General features: G+C 38.6%; 1 protein-coding gene across 3 annotated transcripts in view; it reads left to right on the plus strand.

Annotated features, from left to right (window-relative positions):
* The first annotated feature begins 1,155 nt into the window (after positions 1 to 1,155).
* The window catches only part of LOC126038061 (macrophage mannose receptor 1-like), a 35,619-nt gene continuing 23,246 nt past the window's right edge, over positions 1,156 to 13,528 (plus strand). For all 3 annotated transcript variants that reach the window (XM_049799161.1, XM_049799163.1, XM_049799162.1), the window contains exons 1-11: positions 1,156 to 1,301; positions 3,207 to 3,608; positions 4,785 to 4,958; positions 6,496 to 6,654; positions 7,522 to 7,635; positions 8,118 to 8,252; positions 9,090 to 9,272; positions 10,938 to 11,095; positions 11,758 to 11,871; positions 12,206 to 12,321; positions 12,623 to 12,771. In XM_049799161.1, coding sequence (XP_049655118.1) covers positions 1,244 to 1,301; positions 3,207 to 3,608; positions 4,785 to 4,958; positions 6,496 to 6,654; positions 7,522 to 7,635; positions 8,118 to 8,252; positions 9,090 to 9,272; positions 10,938 to 11,095; positions 11,758 to 11,871; positions 12,206 to 12,321; positions 12,623 to 12,771 — 1,762 coding nt within the window. In that variant the 5' untranslated portion in view covers positions 1,156 to 1,243. The remainder of the gene's footprint in view (positions 1,302 to 3,206; positions 3,609 to 4,784; positions 4,959 to 6,495; positions 6,655 to 7,521; positions 7,636 to 8,117; positions 8,253 to 9,089; positions 9,273 to 10,937; positions 11,096 to 11,757; positions 11,872 to 12,205; positions 12,322 to 12,622; positions 12,772 to 13,528) is intronic.

Below are 13,528 nucleotides of genomic sequence, written 5' to 3' on the forward strand. Positions count from 1 at the left end.
TTTATTATCATCTGAAAAAGAAAATTCAGTTAACTTTGCCCATAACTTCCTAACATCTGTATCTAGCATTTCCTTGTAATTTCTTGTTTCACAATTCAATTTCTCCTTTTTATTTTAATCCTGTAGACTTTCTCAGGGAACAAACTCTCTTTTTTGCATTGTCTTTCTGCTGAGCAGCCAAGTAGGAACAAATCCTGTACTTAGAAAATGCAGTCATCTTGGCAACAAACAGGAGATGATGCTAAATTTCCTTGCTATCACATTTTTGCTACAGGTGCTGAACAAATATGTTACTACACTTCAAATAATATTTTCACACCACAGACCTTTTTTTTCCATTCAGCAGTATTTCTAAACAAAACAAAATATTTCCATGGTAAAAATCTACTGTGATAAAGTCAGGCCTTTATAGGGACAGTCTATAGTAGTCAGGAGAAGACCACTGTTTCTTTCAGGTTTCCACCTATATGTTTGGAAAACAAACTCCTTGAGTGCTTGCTCTGTGATCTGGGAAAGAAGATATACGTGGCATTTCCTGAAATGTGACTGGCTCTTGCTATGACTGTCTGACAAGATTGACCTACTTCACAAGAAAAAGGGGGATTGTTTTTAAAATGAGCCTTTTTTCCAGGTAGCTTTGGGTGCTGGTCTCCTAGCTGCATTTACACAGAAATGAATGTCAGTAGGACAATGGCAATCTCATTTGGAAAGGAAGAAATTTTTATAATGTCCTGCAGAGTGAATTTCACTTAAATCTTCTAAAATTCAATCCTGCCTCATCTCACACATGAAAATATGAGACTGTTGTGTTTTCCTGATGGTACTTTTTCACTGTGTAATTAAGGTGTAAAATTTAAAAACTGTCTGAATTTCCTTCTTTGGTATTTCACTGTTGATTTGATCCCATGAGCTCCCCAGATGAATCTTCAGGAGAGATAGCAGGAAAGTATTGAGATATAACCTTCTGGGTATCACCTGCTTTCCCAAGGCAGCACGGTTTGCCCTCAGTGAGAAGTCATTCTTTTTTGAAGGCAAAATTTGTGGTGTGTGGTCTTGTTTTTTTGAAATGTGGCATGTGACAGAATATTTCCTTATTTAGCACTCAGAGCTTTCTATCCAACCATCCAGCCTTCAAAACTGAGGAGGACCGGTCACTGTCCTCTCTTCAGCAGGACTTTGTTGCCAGCAACTCTCATCACCCAGCTTTTGGTGAAGGGAAGAAAAGAAAACAGCCTGTACAATTATGTTCTTTGGGTTGTTGCTTGTTCTTTCTCTTGTTCACAGTGCTTTGCAGCTGGTGGGTAAGTGCCTCCTGCTTGTCTCCTGTGAAGGTGTCTGTGAAAGTGCCTCCATGTCCTGTGGCATTTCTGGCTGATTTCTGTTTCTGTGGCAGTGCCTATATGTATGTTATTAGTTTGGGACATATAGATGGGGAGCCTCTTGATGGCAGGCAAGAGGCAAGGACAGGACCTAACAGAAGAAAAAGAAATGGATAGAGAAGGAAGCAAAGACTGAATTCCTAATGGCTTTATTCATGTATAGTGGCACTATCATTTCAGCAACCCCAGAAGGTCAGACCCAAGAAAAGCATGAGATATATTTAAATGTCTTTTTGTTTGTTTGTTTTATTTTTTTACTCCTGTGTTCTGATTTTTGAGCTCTTGGTGTCTGGATAATGGTTAGCAAACTCAGGCAGGAAAAACTTAGGGAGTGGTGAAATGTGGAATTATTTGTAAGACATTAAGGTGTTCACAGATGATGGCTCCAGAGAGACTTAGTGCTTATAAAGAGGATTATTTTCATTCTTTGTTTTGAACAAACTCACTGAATTCACTGGCATAGATAAAAGGGATGAAGTAGAATTTTTGTGGAATAAAGTTGGGTTAAGTTTAGGAAAGTTTTTGTAGAATTGCAGTGACAATATTACTGCCATCCCTTTAGCTGCGCTTCTATTGTAGGTGTTAAATAGATGGCTTCTGGAGACCTGAATGTTTAAGGTTCAGTCCTTTTAGCTTTGTAACTCCTGAGTAAAACTGCTATGGATTGCCTCAGAGTATGTGGAGTTTTTTTTAATCGCCCATGGTATCACTGCAGGCCAGAATAATTAGTGTACTGTGTATTATCAACTAAATTGATTTCAACTTTTTGCAGGATTTTTATGAAATTTGCAGGATTTAATGAAATTTCTTTAGCTTTTAAAATACATTTTAATTAAATATGAAGCTCAGTGATCAAGAGATGTGTCAGGGACCAAAATTGATTATGAATCCCACAAGTTTTGGAGGGAAATAAAACCAGGTGGGTCACAAAGTACACCGCAAAGCAGCAGAACAAATTCACAGGCATGATTCACTACTGCTACTGACAAACTCGCTGTAGGACTGAAATTAGCTCAGCTACTTCCACTTCACACTGGAGCCAACATGGTAGACATGATCAGAGAAACTACCTGGAAAGCTAGGGACCTGATTTCTAGTACAGGTGGATCTTCTAACTTTCACCAGCCTTTCCACACTGCCAAGTAGTGGTCAGATGCCACTACTACCCAGTCCTTTCTGCTTTCTCAGACTGCGATTGGTTTCCCAATGTCGTTCCTAATTTTACATTGTAATGGCTCATGGTAGGTACTGCAGGTCTTGTAGGTCAGCAAGGCCAATTAGCCCAGAGTACCTACCCCCTGTGAGGCCCAGAGGTGTTCACCCACATTTATACAGTGAGAAGGGAAGGAAATGTGGATTTGGGAGCGTGGAGACAAATGGCTCGGCAAAAACGGCTGTGACCCCGCTAGGAGACCTGTAAAATCTGGCAGGGTGAGGAAAGCTTGTAGAGATCGGAGGTCTACAAGGCCATGCATCTGAGGACAGATGGAAACAGGGTAATGGTAATAGCAGTGTGGTTGAGGGAATTCATGTGACTGATGTAGATCAATCCAACAAGCTGTGCTCTGTTCTGCTGAAGCTGCTGACTGCCATTAATCCACCGTATGGTGACATATAATAATGAAATACATATCCTGTTGTCTACTTTATTGCTTTTTAATCAGTAAAATTGGTGTTCCACTGGACTCTGTTCAAGAACATCATGTTTTTGTCTGATACGAATGCAATAACTTTTTGTTCACGTGAATGGGAAGCAGAATCATGTCACATATGCACTATACATATATTCTGTATTAACCATTTACTATGCATTGTTTTGTTTTACAGACATTGAAACATTTTTAATATATAATAAAGTCAACAAGCTCTGTCTTCAGGCATCTATTGCACAGTCAGTTAGAACTGCCACTTGCCATCAAGACAATGAATTACAAAAATTCAGATGGATCACTGATCATCAGCTTATGAGTGTGAGACTGAATCTATGCCTGGGGGTGCCATTGAAGGAGGATCATGCTGTGATCACCCTGTATCCATGTAATCAAACAAGTGAGCTGCAGTGGTGGGAATGCAGAAATGAAAGCCTCCTTGCAATCCAAGGAGAAGATTTGTTTTTCAGTCCTGGCAATGAAGAACATGATAATGTTTTGTTAAAGAAGGGGCTGAGTGCAAAGAATAAGTGGAAGATCTATGGGGCCACGGATGTTTTATGTTCCCGGGGATATGAAGGTACAGAAAATTGATTCATTCATCTTTGCACTAATTTCTTTGTGAGTATTAGAGTGTTTTGGATCTTTGGCTCTGACTATTCTGATTTCTTCGGCGACCATCAGAGTTTTAGAAAATCGGTATACTGAGGGAGTTAGCCTTGAATTTAATGTCATATTTATGGCCAAGTATGTATTATATACATATTTTATATATATATTTATATATTATATAATACACACACTATTTTGGTGTATGTAGCATAGTATATTAGTATTACAAGTATTATAAGTATCACATATATTCTCTATTCTCTAAATATATATTATATATTAGTATATACATATATACATACTTACTTACTCTTACACTATATATATAAGTTTTCTCTGAAGTCACTATTTCTCACCATACTGTGTCACTACATTGTTAATAGAGATTATAAACACTGATAAGTTTCTTATACAGCAACATGGAAATGAAATTACATCCTCAAGAAAGAAGCACAATATGGGTGAGCTGAGAAAGGGCTGGAAGTACCAGTGTAGGCAGAGGAAGTGTGGCTTTTGTGGCTCAGCAGATGAGGATGCTCGTGGAATAATTATAATTACCAGTGCAATTACCTTTTATGATTAGCTGAAGTCTGATTGTTCTGAATGGCTTTCCCACATCCGAATGAATAGTCTAAAAACCACGTCACAGGATATTTGAAGTATTAAACTCTGAGCCTTGCATGTGGGAGCTGCTCCACTATATGTGAGATACTTAAATGGTCACTGGAATAAAAACACAGACAGATCGTCTAACCTGATGTTTACTTTTTCCAGGAAGTAGGACTTCTAAATATTAGTTCACTCTCTTGCACTTTTTGTATAAATCTTAACATTGTTTAAAATAGTAGTATCTTAGGGTAGAGATCTGGAGCCTTATTAAGTTTGTAAAAGCGTTTTGGTCAGAACAAAAACCTAGTTGTAGACTTCATCTGTGAAATATTACATTAGAATAGCACTGCTCTAAAATGTATGTCAGCAGCTTCAGTCTGAAAAAGTGTTGAAATTAATCTTGTTATGGTTATGGGAAAGGTAACATGGAAAGCACTTTGAGATGCAATTCGGCTATTAGCATAGGTTTCACGTTTTTTACAGTTTACACTCATTTATTATTTTCCGTACTATCTTTATCATTTTGCCTTCTCAGAGACCTTTACACTGCTAGGAAATGCCTTCGGGGCACCCTGTGTATTCCCTTTCATGTACAATAAGCAATGGTACGCTGAGTGCACAGATGCTGGCCGGTCAGATGGCTGGCTCTGGTGTGCAACCACTGCAGACTACGACACAGACCAGCGATATGGATTTTGCCCGTCAAAAGGTAAGTTACCTGTTCCCACACAGTTCCCCTCAGTGTGGTATTGGCCAACCAGCACTAGCAGAATATGGGTATCTTTATAATAACACATAGTTTACAAGAATGTATTTTAGTATATGATGCATTGCCACATCCTGCAGCTCTCTACACAAGAAAAAACCCACATTGCATAAAGATGTGGAGAAAAGCATGATTAAAGAGTAAAACAGCACGCGGTTCCCACCAATTGTGGGGGTGTTGCTGAGCAGCACGACAATTTCGAGCTCCTGGCTGTTTCCCAGCCAGGATGTGTGCTGTCATCGTTGTACAACCCTTCTCTGAGGACCCCCGATGTGATGGATGTGGGCACAAAAATGAGTGCTGTAGGAAGATTAATGATGAAGTTAACATTTCAGTCTGCATGATTCTCATATGAATATTTTTTTTTACTTAAGTGGAATGTGTCCTTTTATCCATACTATTAAGCCCTATTCATATTGCCTGGGAAGCTGCCTTTCCACCCTTTCTGACAGCTGCCTCCCATCCCTGTCATTTCTCTACAACTTCAATCAGTTTCTGAAAACCGTCTTCCAATTCTGTGGTCACTTCCCCCTCCATCTCCCTTTATGACCTTGTTCTTGACAGGGGAGGTTTGCATTCAAGGCGCTGAAGACTCCTCCTGACACTTCTCAGCTTTCCCCTATATTCCTCCCCATTGCTCCTGTTCAAAATTGTGTCTTATTATTAAAACGCCCCTTTATTCCAGTTGATTCAAAATGTGCTTTTGGTGTGGTTCAAATCCATAGTCAAATATGCTTTCCAGGTCCCTACAAAGATACCTAGGACACTGAGCCCAAAAAGCATGTGACATAGAGTGAATGAATAATTTTCAAATCTTTTGGAAGGCAGTCCCAGCTCTCTGTTCTTTTTTAAATTCAGCTTCATACTGACTTTTGGGAATGATCAAATACCTGATTCAATTCTGCGTTGTGCTTGATAAAGCATGTATAGATCTTTAACAGACAAAAGACACAAAGATAATCGGAAGAGGAGCACAGTGCAGCTTGGCACCATTGCAGTGCCCGGGCTCTGAAGCTGTGTGACAGGCACATCCAGGAGCTCTTTGCAATGGGGGGGGGGTGTGTGTGTGTGTTTATCTAAGAACTGGTTTGATGCTAAATTCAGGTCTAGAGCTGGTTCTCAGAGCTCTCAGTGAGAACAGCTGTCCAGAAAGAGGAGGAGATGTTGCGTATCTTTTTATAGACTTCACTAGGATTTCTGCCACAGCACTCCATGCAATATATATTTTTCTATGCAATCACTTCCCTTGTAGTAATTCCTGAATTATGTATCTTCATGGAACAGGAGGCAATATTTTCCAGCTCTACCTGTTTACAGGCCTTAACTTCATCCTTACCCATCCTGCTCATAACATTTTCAGTGCTCTTGAAAGAACAGCACAGGTGACATTTAACGAGAACGCCATGCATAATGAGAACCTGCAACTCATCTTTCTGTGCGTAAGTTACTATCACCCCCAATATAATTATTTTCTCCACAGATAAAGACACCACCTGGGCTATAGATCTGTTAACAAATGTCCACTACCAAATAAACTCTGAATCGGCTCTCACGTGGCACCAAGCCAGGAAGAGCTGTCAGCAGCAAAATGCAGAATTATTGAGTATCACGGACATTCATGAACAAACTTACCTTAAAGGTAAGGAAGTAAAGCAAACTCTGACTTACATTCAGGATCTGTTCAGTGCATCATCACAGCTAAGGAATATTTAGTATGGTTTTGGCTAATGTCTATGGACCTAAATATGCACAAGTAAGTACACAAAATCTTTTAGGATTTGCAAGTTCACATCAAAATCACTGCCAAGTTTAAGCAGAATTTAAGGTATTCCAGCATTCTGCAAGTGTAACAGTTTGACTTTCTATTTAAAAACCAAAAATCTGAAAGGTAAATGAAAGTTTCATCTTTGGTTAAAAGGAATCTTTAAAACAAATTGAAAATAAGAGAAAAGACATATCTTTGTGCCAAAAGAAAGATGTGTTTTGTGTCAAATGCAGCTTGACATCTGATTTTTTCATTCATTTCACAAACTGAAAAACATCAATAATTCATAGGTCCCAAATCATGGCTCTACCTACCCATGTATTGCGGGAGAAATGGTATGGAAGAATCTCTCTCCTGTTATTATTGATGATGAATGTAACTTCTAAGAGCTTTATTATTGTTTATACTTACACTGTACCAATATTTCTGCTTAAATAAATTATGTTGTACGGAATTTAGCCCATTCTACAGAAACACTTTCATTTTGGATACACTTTGTGGCATCTCATCTGTGCTTATTTTGCATTAGGTGATATGATTAGGTGATGGGGGGGTGGGGTGGTGTTTGTTTGCTTTTTACAGAAATCAAAAGCTTCAGCATATTTCAATTTATCAGGTATCTCAGACCTAAAGATATTTGTAGCTAGGTATTTAAGAACTGTAAGTCTTCCTAGAGGCATGACTAATGGCTATTGCTAATAAAAAAGTGATTTATCAAATCGTTTATCTTTTGTTTCTTAGAGTTAACAGAAGGTACAGATTCTGCACTGTGGATTGGACTCAACAGACTGGACTTGAGGAGTGGATGGCAGTGGATTGGAGGCAGCCCTTTCCAGTACTTAAACTGGGCTCCAGGTAGCTGTGACTTTGTTTGATTGTGTATTTCCAAAGAAAAAATATACATGCCTCAAATACTGCTTTAAATTCTATTATCAGATAGATATGCCGTGAGATACGTATTTTAGCTTTTCTTCTTTAGCTTTAGAAAAAGCTTTTTTGTCTATAGTAATATAAGCCTGAAACTTCTATGTATTGCAAAACTATTTTAGCTCTGAAAGCAGTACTGTCTTTCACAAAAATATACTGTCTGCCATTTGTTGTCTCTAGCAACAAAACCATGAGGGCGTTACATGTTCATATCCACATAAATTACACTACATTTCATACAGACAATCCCACTACCAGAGACCTACCTCAGTTCTTGCCAAAGCTGGGAAAGATGTGATCTTTGGGGGGGTCTCACTTCAGCCAGGAATCATTTCTCCTGTGCATTTTAGAGCTTAGAGCTGTATTTGTCTTTCAGAAAAGTTCACTTTTTTCCTGTACCTTTCCCAAAGGAAGCCCTTCTCCAGAATCTGGAAAACTCTGTGCAGTTTTGAATCCTGAAACAAAAGCTAAATGGCAAAATTGGGAATGTGATCAGAAACTCGGTTACATTTGTAAGAAAAGAAACTTTACTTTTGTTCCCTCAGGTATGTTGATATATGTTGCTAGTTAAAAGTAGAAGCTGTTAACTGAATTGCTTGGCATTCACATTGAGAAAGATGAGCAGGAGGATTTCATTAGAAATAAAGACTATTTCTTGTTTATCTGGTTTGCTTTCTACAACCATTGCACCCTTTCTAGGCCTATCTCCAGTCCCACAACACACGGAATGAAACAGGTAAAAGCAAAGAACATCCAACTGGTCCCATCTGTCTGTGTTTTGGTAGTCACCTCTCCCCTTTGAATACACACCCTGCTGAACATGAAAAGGGACAACAAACCAAAAATTATTTTTCTGAAGAGTGATGTCAGTAAAAATAAGTGAAAGGAAGAAAGATCGACACATTGCAAATATTAAAGATATTTTAAGTGTATAAAGATATCCCTGTTGGTGTTTTCCTATGTATATGTCTAGCTGTGAATCTGTCTAGATGACTTTTATTCTATCAATATACTTAATCTTTTAAAAATTCCTAAGCATTTTATGTTAGGTGCAGATAATTTCTGATTTCTGTTATCTGACAAATAAGTACTAAGTAATATAGAAGCTGTTAAAATTAATACATTAGTGTATTTGTTACAGACATTTGACTATAAAAAAACTTAGAATTTGCATTAAAGTTTTCCTTTTCCAAGCCAAAAAATCCAGATTTAGAATCATATTTATGTTTACTGTATTTTGTGTCCATCATTTCCTTATAATGAGAATTTCCAAAGAAAATTCTTAGTTTAGAACTTTTGCACAGAATAAGTGGAAATATTGTCAGTGTCATGTCCCTTGCATGGCATTTGAACTCCTCTAAAACACTGGTATTTGTTCCTAGGTGACACTGGGCCTGTTACTTGCCTAGAGGGATGGGTACTGTACATAGATCACTGTTACAAGATCTTCAGGGAGACCAAAGGATGGGAAGAAGCTTTGACCTCCTGTCAGAAGGAAGGGAGTCACCTGGCCAGCATCCAAAGCCTTGAGGAGCACAGCTTTCTGGTGTCTCAGCTTGGGTACAGTGAGTGTTTCGGGGGGGGGGGGGGGGGGGGGGGGGCTTTTGCCTTTGTCTGCATGTGAGAAGCACCAGCCAGTGCTGGTGAACTACAATTGAGGTGTAGTAATTGTATTAACATGAAACACTGCAGCCAAAGACGTGCAAAGAGCCAGAGGTCCAGTGGCGTTAGGCGGGTGCAGTGCTCTGCCTCCTGCTTCAAAACAGAGGCCACCTTCGGTGCTGCAACTTGCAGACTTAATCAACTCTCTTGACTTGTGCTTTGCTTTGCTGAGGGTAGAAGGACATCAGTCATCCCAGTGAGAAGCTTTCTTGGTGAAAGGATTATGAAATATAACTTCCACTTTGCAAGAGTGCTTTTTATGGAAAACCAACGTATTTGTACTGCTTTCTATGCATTTGGGGAACTTACAGTGTGGCTCTAAGCCGTCCTCCACATCTTGTGGTCAACCAGCACCCAGATCAGCAAGTTCACAGGTCTCTGCAGTAGTGATGGAAGGAACCTATTAAGGAAAAGTTTAGCTCTCTGCACTGCCAGACGGAAAAGATCAGCAAAGCTAGCCAAGGTGATTTCCAGGCAGCAAGGTATGGAATGGCCTGGGCTGCCTAAAGAATCGTACTCAGGTCACTGGATCTAACATGTCAGCATGGTCTTGCCTTTTTAATATCCCTGGCAGAAAAGTGAGGATTCTGTGGATATATTGTTACTTTTTGCCCCTGTTAACTATTTGCTTTTTTTTTCATGCTTAGAGGTAGTGAAAGCCTTAATTAACTATTGAAAAAGTGAAAGATAATCAAGACAGCAAAAATTCCTTCTTCAGAAAGAGTAATTTGTCTGCTTAGTGTCCAACCATGCAGGGAGATATTTTTTGTTTCTTATACTTTTTGATTCTGATATCGTATCCCAGTTTAGAGACTACTGAAGAAAAATTGTGAATATCCTTCCGTATCTTTTTCTTTCTTTCTTTCTCATTTTTGTGAATGGTGCCTAAATTTACCTTTCATTTTCCTTGCTTTCCTTTCGTTAAGAATGCTTAAAACCATAGGATAGTCTACTGGTTTAGGCCAGAAGGAACCCTGGAGGTCGTTTGGTCTAGCCCTGACTTGGAGCAGGGCCAGCCTCAAAGTTAGATCTGGTCGCTGACAGCCTTCCCCTTCTGAGTTTTGAATGTTGTCAAAACTCTGATTTTACATACTGCCTAAACAGTTACTAGGGCTGGGGAGCTGGGCTTAGGGGGTTTCTCTGTTTTTTCCATTTTGTTGAAAGAAGCTTAAAACATTCATGCTTCAAGTTACATGAAAACAGTATTTTAAAATCTGACCAGTGCAATAGAACCTAAAAAGTAATTATTGACACAGTTCTATCATACCAATATAGTGTTATAGCATTAGGCTGGTAATTTACTCTTCTCCCACTGCTATGAGGAAGAGAAGTAAAATTTTTTGATCCAGTGCAGGGATTACATTACAGCCTAGTTTTCCAAAGCATACTGTCTTTATGCTAATATTTATGTGAAAATATTAATTTATAAAATGATCATGCAATGCACTAAATACTTTTATGTTTTGTAAGTTTATGAAAGGGATTATATGTTCTAGAGCTTGAGGGTGCTGTGAAAAGGATGCAGTGGCATAAGAGGCCTTTTCTAGTCCTGTGTCTCCATGTTTTAGAGCCAACAGACAAGCTATGGATTGGACTGAATGATCATAAGGTTCAAATGTATTTTGAATGGAGCGATGGTATGCCAGTGACGTACACAAAATGGCACCTGGGAGAGCCATCCACTACAAGCAACAGGCCAGAAGATTGTGTACTTATCAAGGGCCAGGTAACATTATTCAATACATATTTTACTTTAATATTGAAACTAACTTCTTAATGAAAGAAAAATGTGCCCTGTTATTTCAGCAGCTGACCAGGGCCAGAAAAAGGGATGTGGGGACAAAGGATGAGATTAAATATTACCTTTCATTTATATAAAAAAAAAGAAAAATAAAATTAAGGAGTTACTGCATCACTGATGAAATTGTCTCTTTAAGTTCATCTGAAAGTCACCGATGAAATCATTAGGGCTATAAAACAGGTCTCTGAATGTAGTTTGAGTACATTCTCCTGCTCCTTTTTCTCTGGTGGTAATGGTGTCACGCGGGGCTCCCCACTGCCTCCTTTGTGCCTGCTTATTTGCCCATCCTTGCATGGCACAACTGCCTGTGCAGGGTCCTGCAGAAGGACCAGCTCCCTGCACCCTCAGCCCTTCTTATCACTGCCAGTCGTAGCTGTACTACTATAGCCCAGCCTCCTATTTCACTGGATGTGAGCAGATTTATTTTTGTTATCAACTAGGGGAATTGGATCAGGAAAAATAATATTTCTGTTTCAAAATGAAAGGAGAAAGAAAATGAACAGTTTTCATTATAAAGAAAGAGCTTATTCATTTTCTTTAGTATTCATCTTAATCTCATTGTTATTTCATTCTTTTTCCTGACACAGGATGGCTATTGGGCAGACGATGTCTGTGAGAAGAAAGCTGGCTACATTTGTAAAAGAAAAGCTATATCACAAATAGTTAGAGAAAAGGAAATTACTGATGTAGGTTGCAAAAAAGTAAGTATATAAGAATGGAACATCAATTTCCCAGATCAAATAAGTACCTTGTCTGACAATCATCTAGAATTATTTATATTCTTTATATTCTTTACATACAGGGGTTTTTTATTTTTATTTATTATGAAGTTTCTTTCTCTCTCAATTACTTAAAACTTTAGAAAGCCATTTACAGAAACTGCTCAGAAGGAATCTGTAATTTCACTGCAAATGTTTCTAATTCATAATGTTCATGATTATTGTGCTTCATTCATTTTGAAATGGCATAGCTCACTTAATACATGATATCACAATTATTTAAAAGTGATACTGAAATCCCAAAATCATGTTACAGGGCTGGAGAAGATATGGGACCTACTGCTATTTTATTGGACATGTTTCAGCAACATTTTCAGAAGCAAACACCACTTGTGAAGGAGAAAAAGGTTACTTAGCCACAGTTGAAAGTAGGTATGATAATAAAATTTCATTGTCCTTTAAATAGGTCAAGGTTGTATGTTCTGAAATATTTCTGGAAGTACAATTCTAACACAACATCAAACAGCAATTTAGCTGAGTTACGGATGAGGTCTCTGGTTGAACAATAAAAAAGGCTCGCTCTTGTTTGTTGATGAGTCAGAATCCTATTGTAAGACCCTCTCCCCTAGTCTGCGGGAAGGAAAAGGAGAAAAGGATTCATCATCAGATTAGACAAGTAGAATTTGGATAAATGACTTTGTTTTCACTTGCATCTTTATGATCCCTTTTACAGGTATGAACAAGCCTATCTGATCAGCCTTGTTGGGCTGAGGCCTGAGAAATATTTCTGGCTTGGTCTCTCTGATGTGGAGGACCAAGGCACTTTCAGGTGGGCCAACGGTGAAGCAGTCTCCTTCACGCACTGGGATGCAGCAATGCCTGGTAGGTGCCGTGACAGTGGATGGTAGGTGCTTTCTGAGGTCGTGGTCCCTATTTGCGTTTGCATTGGTGAAGTCCTCTGAGTTTTATGCTTTAAGCTTTCGGTATATTTTACAAGAACTGGCAGTTCTCAAACCCCATCTTTTAATTTCAAAAGGAACAATTTGAATTGCAGTTTTATATTAGGACATCTGACATATTTACCCATAAGATTAACCTTTTGGCTCATGTTCACAAAGAGATAAACAGGGGTTACAGGAAGTTCCTGAAACTATTCCACACTCATCTGTCTAGTGGAAAAGTTAGCCTGGGAGAAGAGTCTGAAACAGAGCAACTGTAATAAGGATTTTAAGTTAGAATTACAAAAATCACAGTATCAAAAATGATCATACCATTATTATTTTTACTTATGATGCTAAGAAAACTGCATTCATGGGAACCTATTGTGCAGAAGCACAGAAAACAAGATTTCAAAATGCCATGAGGGAATCTGCTCTCCCCATGATATACTATGTCCCTCCTAGTGATCATTTGTCTGAAAAGTTGCTCAAAAACATTCAGTGAGGTTACAAAATGTAAAATAAAATAAAAATAATAAAAAATTGTAAAAGACATAGCGTAATAAACCTTCTGTAAATGCCATGAGAAGAAAGCTTACCAGGGAGTCTATGGTGCCAGCAGATAATCAGAGTATAAAGGGAGCACTTGGAGATCAGTCTGGAACAGTGATGAAAAATTAGTTACCTTGCATCTGTGTCCA

This window comes from Accipiter gentilis, chromosome 4 (assembly GCF_929443795.1).
Source record: "Accipiter gentilis chromosome 4, bAccGen1.1, whole genome shotgun sequence".
NCBI lineage: Eukaryota > Metazoa > Chordata > Aves > Accipitriformes > Accipitridae > Astur > Astur gentilis.